Consider the following 16,893-nt stretch of genomic DNA (forward strand, 5'->3'; position numbering starts at 1 on the left):
TTCAGTAAATAACTTGATTTTGACACAATAGTAACGTTTCAAACTCCAATTTACAACTAAAGCGAAAAATTAACCAGAAAACCTGGCAAGTAAGTGGTACCAAAAAAACGCAACATAAAAAATTTATCTTTTTTGCGTTAGTAGTGATAGGTACAGTTTCAAATTCTTTATTTTATTCTGTGCAAATTCATGGAGGATAACACTGAAGATAATTAAATTTATTTCACTTGTTAAGTAGGTGTTTTATACAACCCTAAAAACCTTGCTATTGAAAAAATAAAACTTGTTTATTTGGTATGGTTTGATTCGGTTTCCTATAAACTTTTCAACGAGCCCCCTCATGCCTTATGTTTTCATTTGAAAAGAAAAGTAGAAAAATTAATTATTATCAAACCGAAAGATGAGAAAAAATCAAAATCAGTTAACGTGTTTCGGCGTTTTAAAAAAATTAACTCATTAAAAAGATACGAATTTTATTCCGTATTTCTGGCCATCCCTGTATATTCATCACAGTTTCGAAAAATTTCTCGGAATTCCCCCCACGAAGCTACAGTTGCCGCCAAAAGTACGAAACCGCCACCGACTGCACAGAAAAGCACAAGAATTTTTACGTATGTTTCGAAGATTTTCCTCAATTCCACTACAAAGCCATGATTGGCGCTGACCACGCATGCCCATCATCGCCCAGGAGCCGCCGATAGCGCAAAAAGAAACACGTAAATCTTCACCCCTCTTTCGAGGTCCAAAAAAATTCGAGAGTCACAATTTATCAAAATAAGTTTCATCACAACAACCCTTTGGAGACACCCACAATCTACAGAGGGACGTTCTTCAGTCGTGGACTTTGCTACAGGACACCCCACAGAGCCAACGTGGTGTGAGATCAATCGTCAACCCAGAGACGATGCAGTTCTATAACCAGTGTCGCATCCTGGCCAGCGCTAGTAGTACACTCGAAATTATTCATGCTTTTGTCTTATATACAAATGTTACATACCATTTATTGTTAATTAGCCTTAAAATTGCAATAGCACAATTAAAAAATAAAAAAAGTTAAAATTTCTGTAAAAAATGCACAGCTAGGGAAGCTCATGTAGCACATACCACCCAAACTTTGTTCACTTGAGGTGAAGATCCTAAGGCATACAAGCTCCTAAAGCTTCCACACACGTAAATCAAGCTTCTAAAGCTTCCATATAGGCATTCTAAGGCGGCCACACACGTATAAACTTTAGTGCCCTAGTCCAGCACGCAAAGACGGTGAATTAAAGATGCAAGAGTACCTTACTCGACAGTGCTCACATAAAATACGGTGTTCAGTGCAAAAAGGTTAAGCCGAAAACCTAATATAAACAAAAACCCATAAAATTCATGCTTAGTTGTATTACGAAACTTTATATTTAAGAAAATTTGATAAATAACTGCGAAGCTTGTTGTAATTAATGAAACATCTTGAAAATCCTGTGAATTTAAGAAAAAATATGTGCCAAAATATTATGACTCAAGTGTTAAGTATGATGTTAAGTAAAAAGCGATATGGATATGCCAAGAAATGAATAATATTTGCCTCTTGAAGTTGAATGACTTCAACATATGGTCCTATGTTAAAAAAAAAACATTGAAAAAAAAATATAATAATATTACTAAACCTGGTGTCCTATATTTATACAAGAAAACCCTTATAAATAATTTGTTTTAATAAAGATAAATTAATGTTACTTTACTTGATGACGTATTAGTATATCTAATTATGATGTATATTTAAGGTTATTTTAACAAGGGGTATTCAGAGGACTTGTAGCAGAGAAGTACCAGATTTTACAGTACAAGATATAGAAGACAAATGGTATGTGGTTGTCATTAATTTTTGATAGCAAGATACTCAGAGCACATTTATTATTTCAGAAATATTTCATATTATTTCACCTCCATTTGATTTTTCTACTTGTGGAATTGGAACACCTTGTATATATGCTATTTTTTCCGTTACGTGATGTAATTCTACGACATCTATAGTTTTGTAAAGTTACTATGACTTTCGTAAACTTAATACTTCAATGTCGTAAAACTAACTAGATCTTCCAGTTAATAAATATTGATTCAGAAATGACGAGGCACAATACTTGTTTTATTAATATCTTACTTTCGTCGTTCAATAAACAAACGATTAGTCGCAACAATGAAACGTTTAGAAAAATAATGAATTTACTTTCGCTTCACACATGACATGAAAGCGAACAATTAGCATTTTGATAACTGGGATCTACATCAGAAAAGCGCCAACTGACGCTTTAACAAAATATATTCAAGAATACTAAATGTGAAATTATTGTATGCACTGTACTTCTAGTACGTACTTAACCTTACACTTTTAACTTACTTGATTTATCGTTAAATGTTTATATTTAATCAAATTAATCACTATTACGATTAAAGAAAGTTGTTTCTATCTATTTACCAGCTTACAGGTTGCTGCAGTTGAAAAGATTACAGTTAATTGGACAAATGTTATTAGATAAATCTTTATACATGCATTTTTCTAAAATAAAATTATTTTAAACAATTCTTGCTGAGGTATTCTTTGAAATGGTTATAAAATCATCAATTTCAATTGTTGTTTATTTATCAATTTTCGACACGGTAATTGTTCAAAAAAATTAGTCAACAAGCTGTCAAAATTCGTTTAATTTTTCATTTCTTTTTAAACATTACTATAAATCGCCCAATTTATTGGCCAAATTCTAGCTACCTACTTTTAAAATAAAAATTAGTTATTATAATACCAAACAACAAAACGTAAACATGTCTCGTAAGCTATTCTCTTAATATTTGAAATAAAAACAATCGTCAAAGTTGTGGAACCTGACTGAAATTGAATACAGTAAACAGTACAATCGAATACATACAACCATTTTCTTGGCCAATGTAATGAAGCAAAGAAATTTACACTAACTTATACACTTTATATTAGTCCAATTAAATGAGCCTTTAAATCACAATTTGGTCGACTTGCCTGAATTTTTAATATAAGTTAGTTTGCGGTATATAATAACAATAAGTGACAGTAATTTTTTTTCAACCCTCGGCTAGGGATGAAAAAAGATAAAATAAAGGTTTTTTTCCAAATAACTTAAAAGGGGTAAGAGCTTATAAAAGTTGTAGAGCATAAAATTCTACATAAAAATGATATATGGACTTTTTCTTGTACTGTTAAAATTAACAGAGTTAGGGTGGCTATAAGTTAAGGGATGAATTCAGAAATTTAAAAAATGATAACAAGCAGAAAAATGAATTAATTTTATATATATTTTTTTCAATCTACTCTAAAAAATGTAAGCTTTCTTTTCAGAAAAATAGATATATTTTTTAATTTTTAATTAAAAAGTTACAACAATTTCAATTTTTTAATCGTTAATTTTTATCATTTAACACTAAAACTATTTTTTTTTCTATGCCAATCGATTGATTATTTAAAATAATGAATAGTTGCTTTGGAAATTTTGTTTTACGATAAAAATAAAGATAAAAATCACGTTCGTTTTGCGAAATTGTTATAACTTTTTTATTAAAAATTAAAAAATATGTCTATTTCTCTGAAAAGGTAGTTTACATTTTTTAGAGTAGATTGAACAAAAAAAAATTTAAATTCATTAATTTTTCTGCTTGTTACGATTTTTTAAATTTCTGAAATCATCCCTTAACTTCTAGTCTCCCGAACGCTGTTAATTTTAATAGTACAAGGAAAAGTCAATAGACCATTTTTATGTTTAATTTTTTGCTCTACAATTTTTATAAGAAACTTTTTTTCCATCTCTTACCCCTTTTGAGTTATATTGAAAATGCCCTTTATTTTGTCTTTTTTCACCCCTGGCCGGGGGTTGAACAAAAAATTACTGTAAGTTGTTATTATCATATATCTCAAACTAACTTATATCAAAAGTTCAGGCAGGTTGACCAAAATTGCGATTTAAAGACCCATTTAATTGGACTGATATGTATCTTTTAAAAATATAATTTTTTTAGCCTCCACATTTTTTACTCTATTATAAGGTATTCATCTAATTTAAATAAATTCCAGAATTTTTATGTGAAAAAATTTTATCTAATGAAGTTAAACAGTGATTTTTGAGTTCAATATATCAAGTAAATGTATTTATACAATATTTAGATATTTCTAATTTTTATTTTCGATAATTATTAATTACTAGCTTTGTACTAGACGTTGTTGGTGTAATTCAACGCTAATTGAGACATATCAACAGTTAGGAATCTTGTCTGAGGTTAGATATCTTTTTTATACCTAGATTTTTGGTAACAAACACTGTTTGCTTCATTTAATAGAAACTTTGAAATACGCGTAGTAGTATAATTAGAGCAAAAATTAGCAAATATTTTAATAGAATTCGAATACATCTTTTTTTTATAAATATACCTTTTTGGAAATTCCTTTTTTTCGTGAGATTTTTAGTCCGTCTGGATAATATTATTATTTTCCTTTTGCGTGAAAATAATAATTTATCTTATTCTCTTTATGTATACAGGGTGTTTATTAAGTACTTGTACAAACATTAAAGGGCCAATTCACCATTTAAAGCTTATACAAGTACTTAATAAACACCCTGTATATTTATGGAGTATTTAATACAAATAAACATTATATTATATATCAGTGAAAAAAATATTTTATCTTTTCATTATGAGATTTAGAAAAGAAGCTACTAAATTGCTTTTGGTTATCTAAGAAAACAATAAAATATTAGTGTCATGTAGAGTCAGAAAAAAGTAAATTTGGCGTAATTTTAAAATGATAATACTTATTTAGATCACGCTATATATTAAGAAATTTATCTCTTCACTACTAACCGTTGGATCAAATTGGTATTTTAAAAACTAAATGTAGTAACACAGTTAAAGAAAAGTTGAATGGTTTAGTATAAAATCGCGATTCACTTACACTTAAAACATGACGCGTCGTAAATCCACAGAAAAGGGCAACGAACACAAACTTGTAGCAAGACATGTCTGTAGAGAAAAAAACTATCACAATACTAAAATCACCCTGGGATGAGCACAATGAGCACTGCGACGCAATGAATCCTGTAATTGGAACCACCGTTTTATATGTAGAGATGGTTTGCAAGATTAGGTAAGATTTCCTCCTGCATTGCGATAAATCGCCCATTCTCAGACTTTCAGATGCAGGCCGGCGCTGTGGAGAGGGTGGTTTCATGATGGACGTAACACCTGAAGCCGCTAATTTATGTGAAACGCCGACAGGTTATTTAGAAATATATTTTAAACCGCTTATCTCGAATCTGGTTCATGCATACGGTACGTACCAGTAATTCACATAACATTCTATCCCTTACATCTTTTTTACTATTCTACAGGGTGTTTCATAATGATTTGTACATAGAGCAACAGGTGATTTGTAACGTCATAATAATGTGATCTGGAAAATCCTACCTTAATCCAAAAGTTAATAGTAACCGAGTTACAGGTTTTTTTTGGAAGGTTATGGACAACCAAAAAGTGCTAGGAAAAATAGAAAAATATTTTTTTTCTATATTCAAATATTTATTTATATAGTTAAGACCCCGCCGAACATAAATTAGGGGCCAGAATTGATGGTTCTATTTCTAACCTCAAAAAAAAACGGGTCAATTAAGGTCAAATACCACAAATTTTTAAAAAATAACAAATTCGCGCCAAATTTGGTATACGGGGGTTTTCGGGGTCGCTGATCACGGATCCGAGGTCAATTTTGCAAAATTCAAGATGGCGGATCCAAGATGGCTGACCAAATTTTCAAAAATAACAGATTCGCATCAAATTTTGTGTAAGGGGGTTTTCGGGGTCGCTGATGACGAATTCAAGGTCAATTCTGCAAAATTCAAGATGGCGGCCAACCATCCAAGATGGCTGACCAAATTTTCAAAAATAACAGATTCGCATCAAATTTTGTGTAAGGGGGTTTTCGGGGTCGCTGATGACGAATTCAAGGTCAATTCTGCAAAATTCAAGATGGCGGCCAACCAAATTTTCAAAAAATAACACAATCGCGCCAAATTTGGTATACGGGGGTTTTCGAGGTCACTGATCATGAATTCGATTTATAAAATTCAACCCGTGAATAGATATTTTACAGAAAAAAAAACAAGATATAGCCGAAAAAAAGTAGATTGTTTTGCATGATTGGGTACTCAGGTTATAAAGTAAAATATTACAAAATGAATTTCGCAATTCTGACCTCGAATACGTAATCAGCGATCCCGAAAACTCCCGTATACCAAATTTGCTCTCTTTGCGATTCTATTATTATTTGAAAATTTGGTCAGCCATTTTGGATCCGCCATCTTGAATTTTGCAAAATTGACTTCGGATCCGTAGTTAGCGTTTACGTCCGTTTTTAGCAATAAAATTCTAATACTTCATATTAGGGATATTTTAAGAAAAAAAATATTTTTACCAAACTGGATCCAGGACCCCCCAAACCGGGCCAATACCAAACCTTATCAACATTTTTTAAATAATAACCATTTTGTAGCCAAATAAAAAATTCACAAGTCTACTTTTTTTTTCATTAATTTATTGTTGATCCCAAGTTATCCATTAAGCAAAACAAAAAATGAGGTAGTTAGCTAATTGTCAAAAGTAACAAATTAGTGTGTAGTTTATCTCGTGTTAACAATCATGGAAAATATATCATATACCATTAAGAGACAAAATAAAAATTGTATGACTTGTTGGCGATAATGTGAGTTCGTCAATAAATGCTGCAATAGAATATAATACTAGGCATCCAGATTGACGAGTAAGTTGGAGTAGTGGACAGTACATTAATAATGTTTTCAATGGAACAGGCTGTGTTTCAAAAAATTTACTTAAAACTAGACATAATGGACGTCGTAGAATTTTGAGAAATAATAACAATATTTTAGTAAAAATCCTCGGGCTAGTATTAGAGTGGCTAATTTAAATCTTAATATCCCTAGAGAAAGTATCAGAAAGTGCCTGGAAAAAAATAAAATAAAAGCTTATAAACCAAAATTTGTCCATACTTTGGAATTGGGAGATGAAGAAAGACGTTTGGAGTTTTGTTATTGACTAGGGAGAATATTTAAATAATCCTAAACTTTTAAGGGAAATTTTAATTACTGATGAAGCCACATTTATTACAAATGGGATAGCTTCGTCCCAAAATTGTTGGCATTGGTCAGCTGAGAATCCAAAATTCATTATAAACGCTAAGAGGCAGTATTCGCAAAAAGTTTATACGTTTGTTGTGGAATACTAAATTATACAATAATTGGCCCTTTCTTTTTTGATAGCAATTTGAATGCGAATAGATTTTTTAATTTTCTTAATAATGAAATTTGGAATGCATTAGATGATTTGTCTTTAAGAAATCTCCTTAATTTGAAATTAGTTTCAATTAGATGGTAGCCCTATTCATAACGCTGCTGCGGTGAGAGAATGGTTAAAGGAACATTTTGGGAATTGTTGGATATAACGAAATAGTCCTTTAATTGAGTGGCCACCGAGATCCCCGGACTTGACGCCATTAGATCTTTTTCTTTGGGATTTATGAAATAAAATGTTTATAAATTAAGGTCACAATACATGAACTACGCGCTAGGATAATGCAAGCCTGTGCAGAAATTACCCCAAACCAAATACAAAAAGTAATTACAAACGTACGTAAAAGAATTGAGAAATGCATAAAAGTAAATGGTGGATTGATAGAAGTTACAAGAATATTATTATTATAATACCACATTACTAGAGTTTAATTTGTTTGTTTTTGTTTTGCTTCATCGACAACTTGATATCAACAATAAATTAATGAAAGAAAAGTAAAGACTTATGAATTTTTGATTTGGCTACCAAATCGTTATTATTTAAAAAATTTTGATAACATTTGCTATTGGCCCGTTAGAGCAGTTATAAACGGTTGTGTCCCTTTTTATGCTATTAATTATAAGATTTTAAAAGGAATTATGACTTTCGAGATATTTCATTACATGAATCGTTCAAATGGTCATTTTAGATGAAAAAACCGCGGAGTGCTATTAAATTTGAGGGTGGAAATTGGAGATAGGGGTGAAAATGCACCCCTTTCATTTTTTTAATTGTAGCTCGAAAACGAAGCAAAATTTCGCTATAGTTCATAGGAAAAATTATTTAGAGAATTGAATTTCCCATCGAAATGGCATATTTAAAAAATTTGAAAGGAAAATTTTATGCAAAAAATTTCAAAAAAGCAAAAAATTCAATGTTTTGTTTTTTTTTACTTTTTTGCCTCTAGTTTTTTTTTAGTAAAGATAGGTATAGGCATTGTTTCATAGAAGAAAAAAATAGATAAAATTTCCTTCAAAACAAGAGGTTGTAAAGTATTTTTGGATGAGAATTGACTGATATATGGTCGCTCAAACTTTTTTCGATTTTCGTCGCGTTTACCCTNGAATTTTCCATCGAAATGGCTTATTTAAAAAATTTAAAAGAAAAATTTTATGCAAAAACTCGTTAATAAACAATTTGAAAAAAGCAAACAATTGTTTGATTTTTTTCTACTTTTTTTACCCTAATTTATGTTAAAAACGACAGCAATTTTCTTTGCCTACTTCCACTAAAAAAAATTAGAATAAAAAAAGTAAAAAAAAATCTAAAAATCTTATTTTTTAATTTTTTTAAAATTGTTTATTAACGATTTTTTGCATAAAATTTTCCTTTTTAATTTTTAAATAAGCCATTTCGATGGGAAATTAAATTCTCTACAAATTTTTTCCTATGAACTATATCGAAATTTTGCTTTGTTTTCGAGCTACAATTAAAAAACTGAAAGGTGTGCATTTTCACCCCAATCTCCAATTCCACCCTCTAATTTAATAGCACTCTGCGGTTTTTTCATCTAAAATGACCATTTGAACGATTCATGCAACAATTGCTTGAACGTCATAGTTCCTTTTAACGCTGTTTTTTTTTGGATATAGCCTATTTTGTTTGAACAAAATTACATAAAAGAGAACCCGGTCAACAAACAAGCCTGTACCACGTAACATTTTCCATCTCTAAGCACTAGCTTTGTTCCTATAGCAATCTAATACACTTTTTGACAGTCTTATTATTAGTTATTTCCCAAAATGTAACCAATACCTTACCAAAACCATACCTACCTTGATCCATATTTCACAACTATCTTCAAACTTGCAAATAAATTACTTATAATCACCATCAGACAGTTGTAGTCAAACATTTTTAAATAGTAGGTAGTTACTTTCTTTTGTAGCACTTGTAGCACTTGTAGCATGTAATGTACGTAATAGTTCCTTTGATAATACAATAAAATCTGTAGATATATTTGTTTCGCTTTCGGAGTGTTGTTAATTAAATTATAGAACACTTGCGGCGTAATTGAACGAGTGTTAAGCGTTTCATTATCTCAGTAAGCATTGTAATTCAGAAAATAATTAAAATGTTTAATAATACTCAATTGTTTTCCTAGAAGGCAATTAAGTAACTACGATTTAGAGGTAACTCCTGAGAAAACGGTTTGTTTGTTTGTATAAAGAAATAGAAAATATTTGTAAAATATTTTATGAAAATAGTCAATGCATTTATGTTGTTAAAATATTTAATAGCATTATTATTAGCGGCAATTAATTTTTACGTCTTAATTAAATACCTACTTTTGGGTTATCAAATTATTTTGTACAACAGTAGCAGCTTTGTAGGTGTTTTTACGTTGCCTTTTAGTGAACCCTATTTCTGTCCAAGAGACCAATTTTTTTTTAAGTACTAGTGAAATAGAATAATTAAAATTTAAGTAAAGAAATTAATGGTAAAAAAATATCTATTTATTACCTTATTAGTATCTACATTAAAATAAAAAGTTGCATTGTAAAACTGGGTTCTCGTACCAAATCTAAAACAAGGGGCTCATTTTCTTTGTGGGACATCATTTTATTAATATTGTAATAGTAGAGCAAACCGTAGAAGAGATAGCGTTAATTTTTTTCCAAATTTAAATGATTTTTGTTTGATAAAATTAAGAATAGTTTATTAGTTATCACCAATCTTTGGTAATCAATCATTAAATAAATTTGAGATGATTTATAACACTTGATCTCTGGACAATATCTATTCCCATTAAAGATTATTATTCATAGTCATGTCACTGATCCATCTAATATTTTTTTATATAAAAAAATTAAGTTTAAAATTATATTGCAATATCTTTTATTGTACTTTTAAACGAAGGTAACGTAACTGTAATAATGAACTAAATAATCTGAATTATATGTATAAATACATTAATATAACATTTGTTGATTTACCTACTCAATCGAGCACGATTTGATTTATTGAAGAAAACCAAACGAAAGGTCAGCTTTAATTAGACTTTAATGAAATTACAGTAATCTTGGGAAATATACAGAGTGTCTATTTAAGAATGAATTACATTTTTACACTAGATTCTACGCTAAAAATTAATGGGGTAATTTAAAGAAAAATATTGTCGAGTCCAAGAAACAGTGTATTGAGAATAAAAAATTAATCTTCTTTGCTAATACTGGAGACCTATCTACCTGTAACAATCACTGTAATTCTGAAAATGTTTGTATTCCAATATGAAATAATATTCCATTAAAGAAAACGAAAGTTTTATTTTAAAACAAGTAGGTTATTAATAATAATCAATTAATTACCCCATTCTAAAAGTAATGACTTAATACAAACAAATTTATTTTTTTATCTTATCAAGGGAAGTTGAATAATAACTTTTAGATACAATAAATCTAGATAACTAATCCCACAGACAAGATTCCTAACTGCTGATATTGCGGGAAATAACTACTCTATGGGCTAAGTGCGTCAACTAGCATTGAATTATACCAATACTACCTAACAACATGAATAGGTATACTTTCCCAAAGGATTTTGATGTGCTGCATTCGAATCTGAGATCCAAATTTCTCAATTGGCTCTGGTTTTCGAGATATCCTAATCTAAAAGTGCCTCAGCCCGAACCAGATTCAGACGTTTTGTCTTCAACAATTTAAATATATGTGGTACGTGTTTTTGTATCAGTTATACTTTTAGATATATAGTTTTTAGTTTTTATTTTGGATCATTATTTATTGCTAGCTGTTTAGTAGTAGCTCATAGAATAATAATTGTTTTCCGCAATATCAGCAATTAGAAGTTTCTGGCATCGAAGAACATTTTGACTTCATTTGATAAGATATTTTAGAAAAAAAGTTTTGAATTATTTGAATTAGCATAATACCTATTAAAAAATACGAAAACTAATAGTACACCTACTTGTTAAAAAAATAGTAAATTAAACAGCACTGAACGAAAACCGTAATTTTTCTTGAAAACTGCATTTTATGGATATGAAACAAGAGAACTTTTTGTGACTGAAATGTTTGCAAATTCTAAATATGGCTTTTATTATTTTAGCCAGTCTTTTTTTAAAAAATAAGATCTCTTGTGATAACATTTGTACGCCACTGAATTTTCCAACTCAACCAGTATTAACTTGATAAAAGAGGCACATCATTAAGTATAATTTTAACACCCTGTATCTTGGAAACGAGATATATATTTTTATTTGAACTACCTCTATTAAACTCCATCGCAGAGCGTTGTGTTGATATTTTTCTTATTTTGTAGCAAGCACCTTGTTTTAAATAATCAAATTTAAACATAAAGTCTTTTTGAGCAAATTTGGAAAGCTGATAAAAAATACAGAATTATAAGAAATACGTTTTCAATATTTAGCAACAGTGTAAATGTTCAAATAATTCGCTTTTCCAATTTTTATTACCATTGTTTTTTTATCAATGTCAAACATTTTGTTTATTTTTCTTACAAATAAAAGAAAAAATATTTATTAGATAATTAAATATATAAAAAAAAGTCCTTAGGCTCTAGTTCAATTCTACTAACACATTCTATTGTATGACGCACGACCTCTTTTTTCCATCCTTAAGACGGGATTTGGGTTTATAGTTGGCAAGGAAATTCAGCTGTTTTGCGTTGATGGCGCCCCTCCTTTTCCTCCTGATCAAGTCGACTGCGTCTTCATACGTATAACCCAGCTCTATAAGCGCTACAGCCACCAAAACCGGGGCCCTTCCTAATCCTAAAATAGAAAATATGATAATTTTTATCATGAACAGTATTTTTTTTATTTTGAGGATGTCAAGAGTCGTTAGTGTATTCAAGAATGTGCAGTTTTCTTCCAGGAAAATTTAAAAAGTTTTAAAGGGGGAATGCAAGCTCACTAATTGGTGGTCCCCAATGACCCAAACGACTTTTATAGGGGTCACTTTTTCGATATCCTGACCTTCAAATAAACTTGAAAATAAAAAAATAACTCAACTACGTCTCGCTCTGTCAGGATCCGGAACTAGAAATTGTAATAGGTACTTACAAAAAATAAGAGTGTATCCTCAAATAACCTTAAACATAAAATGTCTAGGTCTTTCGTACCATTCCTTGAATATGACAATAAGGAATTATTTCAAAAACTATTTATATTACCATATTCATATTACATTCCGAAGTTAGTAACAATAAATCAAATAGCAACAACAAATTTTCCAAATGATTCTGTCAAATGCTGACAACGAAGGTGAAAACTGAAGTAACTAACAGCTACTATCAACGTCAAAATAATTTTACGTTTCAGTGACAAAAAGATCTCAAGACGATGGTGATCAATAGAACCAATGCAGTTCAAAACGTAAGAAGTTGCTCCAAGATCAGCTTTTGGAACAGAGAATCTCTGGATACATCCACTTTTTCCAAAAAATTATGATTTTCTCCCTTTATATAGTAAGTTCCATTACAGTTAACATAAAAACTTTTAGTTAAAGCGATGTTCACCCACCTGCAACGCAGTGTATCGCTATGCCATCATCAGGACTGTCACAAAACTGTTTCTTGATGATGTTGAAGAAAATGCTCAACATCTCTTCACTAGGAGAAGCTCCGTCCTCAATGGTCAGATCGTACACTTGAATCCCGGCTTTGAATAGAGGTTTTGTGTCGTAAGAAGGTTTGCACGCCCTTATGACTACACCGACGTTGCGTTTTTTCAATTCTTTTATGTAGGAATTGACGGATTTGTTTACTGGGTTTTTGGATATTATGAACCTAAATCCTTTGTGGCTTATTTCTACGAAGTCGTCCATTGTAAGAGGGCACAGATCCTGTAACATAAAGTGTGATAATGTCAGAGTTACGCCCTTTTTGTTATCCAACCTTTTTTTAAGAGGAAGAGGTCCTAAGTACCAAAATAGAATTTTGACTTTGACAACCTAACCTTACCTTTGCTACAATGACTTCAAAAGATTAAGTTTAGGCATATAGTTAATTTGACTAAAGTGAGTGTTTTTTGTTATTTAATAGGTTAGATTGCCAAAATGCTATTAAAAAATGTGTTAATATTAAAAAAAAATAAAAAAGTTGAATAAAGTTGGTGAGGATGTAATGTAAATTAGTATTACTGATATAGTCATATCCAAACTTGATATTTCTTACTAGTACTCAATGAAACGTGGTAAGTTTTGTTATACTTACTGGTTGCTATGGGTACGTTGTTTATTATCAATAAACAGACTATCTGAATTTGGTAAAAGTGCAAGAAAGTAATTGTGTTCCTGTGACTGTTTTTGAAAAAGCTCAAGAAGCAATTTTCCATTTAGTGCCAGCAAAATCCAGGGAACATTACGAAAAAGTGTTGGCCGATTTTAACGAATGGAGGGAAAAACTGAGGATAATGACAATAAATTAAGTCATGCTACCGTATTTATTAAATTTGTAGAAAAAATATGCAGTTTCATCTATGTGGTCGAAGTATTCGATGTTGAAGGCTACTATAAATAGAGGTCTACAAAAAGATAGATATTCGAAAATACAGGGTGTTAAAAAAAGAGTGTAAAATATTTAAGAAGGTAATAGTATGAACCAAAATAAGCAGAAAAGTCTCAATAAACATGGGTCCGCAAAGTAACGGTTGCGGAGATATGGAATGTTTTATGTATTTTAGCCCCTTTTCTTATTTTGCAAAAACGTTGTGTATTTTCTTATAATAGTTGGTTGATGTTTAGTGAAATAAACAGTACGTATTTGACAGTTGTTCTCAGTGCACAAGTTTTCTTTCGCTATGGCTGGTTACTCTAACGCAGAATTAACAGACATGCATTTCATGTATGGTCGTGCTAATGGGAACGCCACCGAAGCGCGACGTCTTTATGTTGACGCTTATCCAAATCGCCAGATTCCTTCACAACGCATGTTTGGAAGAATTCACCAAAGATTGCGTGATACCGGTTCCTTGAGCAAACAGTGCCATTTATCCGGAAGACCAAGGTCGGTATCCACTCCTAGAGCAGAAGAAGAAATTCTAGCACTGGTAGAGCAGAATCCAGGTACGAGTGTGCGGAGAATATCAGCCGAGGTAGGAATTAGTGGTCCTCTTGTTTGGAGAATCCTTCACGAGCAACTGCTTTATCCATACCATGTGCAACGAGTACAGGCCTTAAATCCAATAAATGATCATCAAGCACGTTTGGTTTTTTGCCGCTGGTTTCTACGTCATGATGCTGAAGACCCTCGTTTTCTTGCAAACATTCTTTTTACTGATGAGGCCGGGTTCACAAGAAATGGAGTGTTTAATTTTCACAATACGCATATTTGGGCCGACGAAAATCCTCATGCTCTAATAGAATCTGGACATCAGGCACGTTTTTCATTAAACATTTGGATGGGTATTGTAGGTGACAGGTTTCTAGGTCCTGTTGTTTTACCAAACCGATTAACAGGCGCTGCTTACCTCAACTTTCTGCAGAACACACTGTATGAGTTTTTGGAAGACATTCCTTTGAATCAGAGGCAACAAATGTGGTTCCAGCATGATGGTGCTCCAGCTCATTTTTCCATGGCCGTTAGAGAGCATTTACACCAAACTTTTCCACATAGATGGGTAGGAAGGGCCGGACCTGTTTTATGGCCTCCAAGATCGCCTGATCTGAACCCTCTAGATTTCTTTGTTTGGGGATATTTGAAGACATTAGTGTATGGTACTCCTGTAAATAGCCTGGAAGAGCTGCAGCTACGGATTAATCAAAAGTGTCAAGAAATCCAAACCAAGGAGGGTGTTTTCGAAAGAGTTCGAATATCGTTGAGACGAAGATGTCGTGCCTGCTTGGAAATGGACGGAGGGCACTTTGAACATCTTCTGTAACTTTGTTTTTTGTTTGTTAAAAGCTTCCTTTGTCGGTTTATTCCTAATAAAATAAAATGTTTGAAAAACGAATAGTGGTCCATATCTCCGCAACCGTTACTTTGCGGACCCATGTTTATTAAGACTTTTCTGCTTATTTTGGTTCATACTATTACCTCCTGAAATATTTTACACTCTTTTTTAACACCCTAACCACCCAGCTTATTTGAAGAGTGAGTCGAGGGGATACAAAGCAAAACAGCTGCAGTATTGGAAAGAGCACATATTGAAGAATTTTTTACTGAAAGAATATTTAATGATTAAGGTATCTCTTTACCTTTTACATGTTGTTAGGTATATAGGGAACTTATTTTAGTTTGCACTAATAATGGGTGTTTCTGGTGCCTGTCGATGCTGCGAATTGACAAACTTTAAAATTAGTGACGTACAGGACGTTGGCAGTTACCTACTTGTTTCAATACCTGACACCAAGAGGAGTATTTCAAGAAAATTTACAATTATGGAAGAAGGATTTTGCGTGAATGCTGTTGAAATATGCAGAAAATATATTTCTCTGCGCCCAATTCGCCTAACACAAGACAGATTCTTTTTAAGATACATCAATCAAAAATGTACTTCTCAGCCTGTTAGAATCAACACAGTGGCAAAGGTACCCTCAATAGTTCCTTCATTCCTGAATATCGCAAATCCAGATCGCATATACTGGCCATTATATGAGGCGCACTTTAACAACTTTATTGGCCAATAAAGGTGCTGATCTTACAACCATCAAAGGGCATGGCGGATGGAACAGCTCCTCTGTAGCAGAAAGTTATGTTGAAGAGTCTATATCTAACAAACTTGATATTGCAAGGAAAATCCAAGGAAAATTGTTCCTTACAAGAAGAGACATCCGTAACTTGTGCAAATTCTTCACAAACTTCGTTACGATACACATCTTGATCTATGTATGGGTATTTAAATGACAATTTTATAGTAGGCCGTTGTCAGACAGTTGACAGTTGTTAAGAATTCTTAATTTTATTGCCGTTAGTTTGGGTGTTTTTATACGCAAAACTACACTAACGCCAAAATGAGATCGATTGGTGATTTCGTATGTGATCTTGCTAAGGATAACTCTTCAGAAGCATCTCAAATTTCATCACACCTCCATACGACTACGTCAAACTGAAGTTTTCACTGGCTTCGGAAGGAGCAGCACTGAATTTGACTGATGACAAACCGGACACCAGGACCAAATAGTTGTTTTACAGCTAAATATCAATCACGTGACATGTGCAGTCTAGACCAGTGCTTAAGCCTTTAAAAATGGTAAAAAGTGAAAAAAAATTATAGTAGGATAAAACCCATTGGAAAAGGAAGAGAATATAACAGAAATTAAAGGAAAAATAATTATTTACGGACGATCTGAGGTCGGGACGGGGAAGGGGTGAGTTTTTAAGGGTAAAAAACGGTTTCCCTTGATTTCCGGAAAAACTACAAGTCTTATGGAAAAAAGTTAAATGGCAAAGTTGTAGGTAATAAAAAGATCTACAACTTTCGTATTTACACTTTTTTCACATAACCTCAAAATTTATGTGAAAAATTCAAATAACCAAGTTTTTGTTTTTTTATTTTTCTTTTACAAAAAAAAA

At 31.6% G+C, this 16,893-nt stretch overlaps 2 protein-coding genes across 3 annotated transcripts in view; both read right to left on the reverse strand.

Annotated features, from left to right (window-relative positions):
* LOC108910537 overlaps window positions 1-5,032 on the reverse strand; it is a 12,596-nt gene extending 7,564 nt beyond the window's left edge. The window contains exon 1 of the mRNA XM_018715158.1: window positions 4,955-5,032. Within this exon, the coding sequence (XP_018570674.1) occupies window positions 4,955-5,020 (66 nt within the window). The 5' untranslated portion in view covers window positions 5,021-5,032. The remainder of the gene's footprint in view (window positions 1-4,954) is intronic.
* Window positions 5,033-11,892: 6,860 nt separating this feature from the next.
* Window positions 11,893-16,893, reverse strand: part of LOC108910533 (protein tyrosine phosphatase type IVA 3-like) — a 16,781-nt gene continuing 11,780 nt past the window's right edge. For both annotated transcript variants that reach the window (XM_018715155.1, XM_018715154.1), the window contains exons 2-3: window positions 12,902-13,223; window positions 11,893-12,151 (exon numbers count right to left, since the gene is read on the reverse strand). In XM_018715155.1, coding sequence (XP_018570671.1) covers window positions 11,961-12,151; window positions 12,902-13,205 — 495 coding nt within the window. In that variant the 5' untranslated portion in view covers window positions 13,206-13,223 and the 3' untranslated portion in view covers window positions 11,893-11,960. The remainder of the gene's footprint in view (window positions 12,152-12,901; window positions 13,224-16,893) is intronic.

This window comes from Anoplophora glabripennis, unplaced genomic scaffold, assembly GCF_000390285.2.
Source record: "Anoplophora glabripennis isolate ALB-LARVAE unplaced genomic scaffold, Agla_2.0 scaffold501, whole genome shotgun sequence".
NCBI classification, from domain to species: domain Eukaryota; kingdom Metazoa; phylum Arthropoda; class Insecta; order Coleoptera; family Cerambycidae; genus Anoplophora; species Anoplophora glabripennis.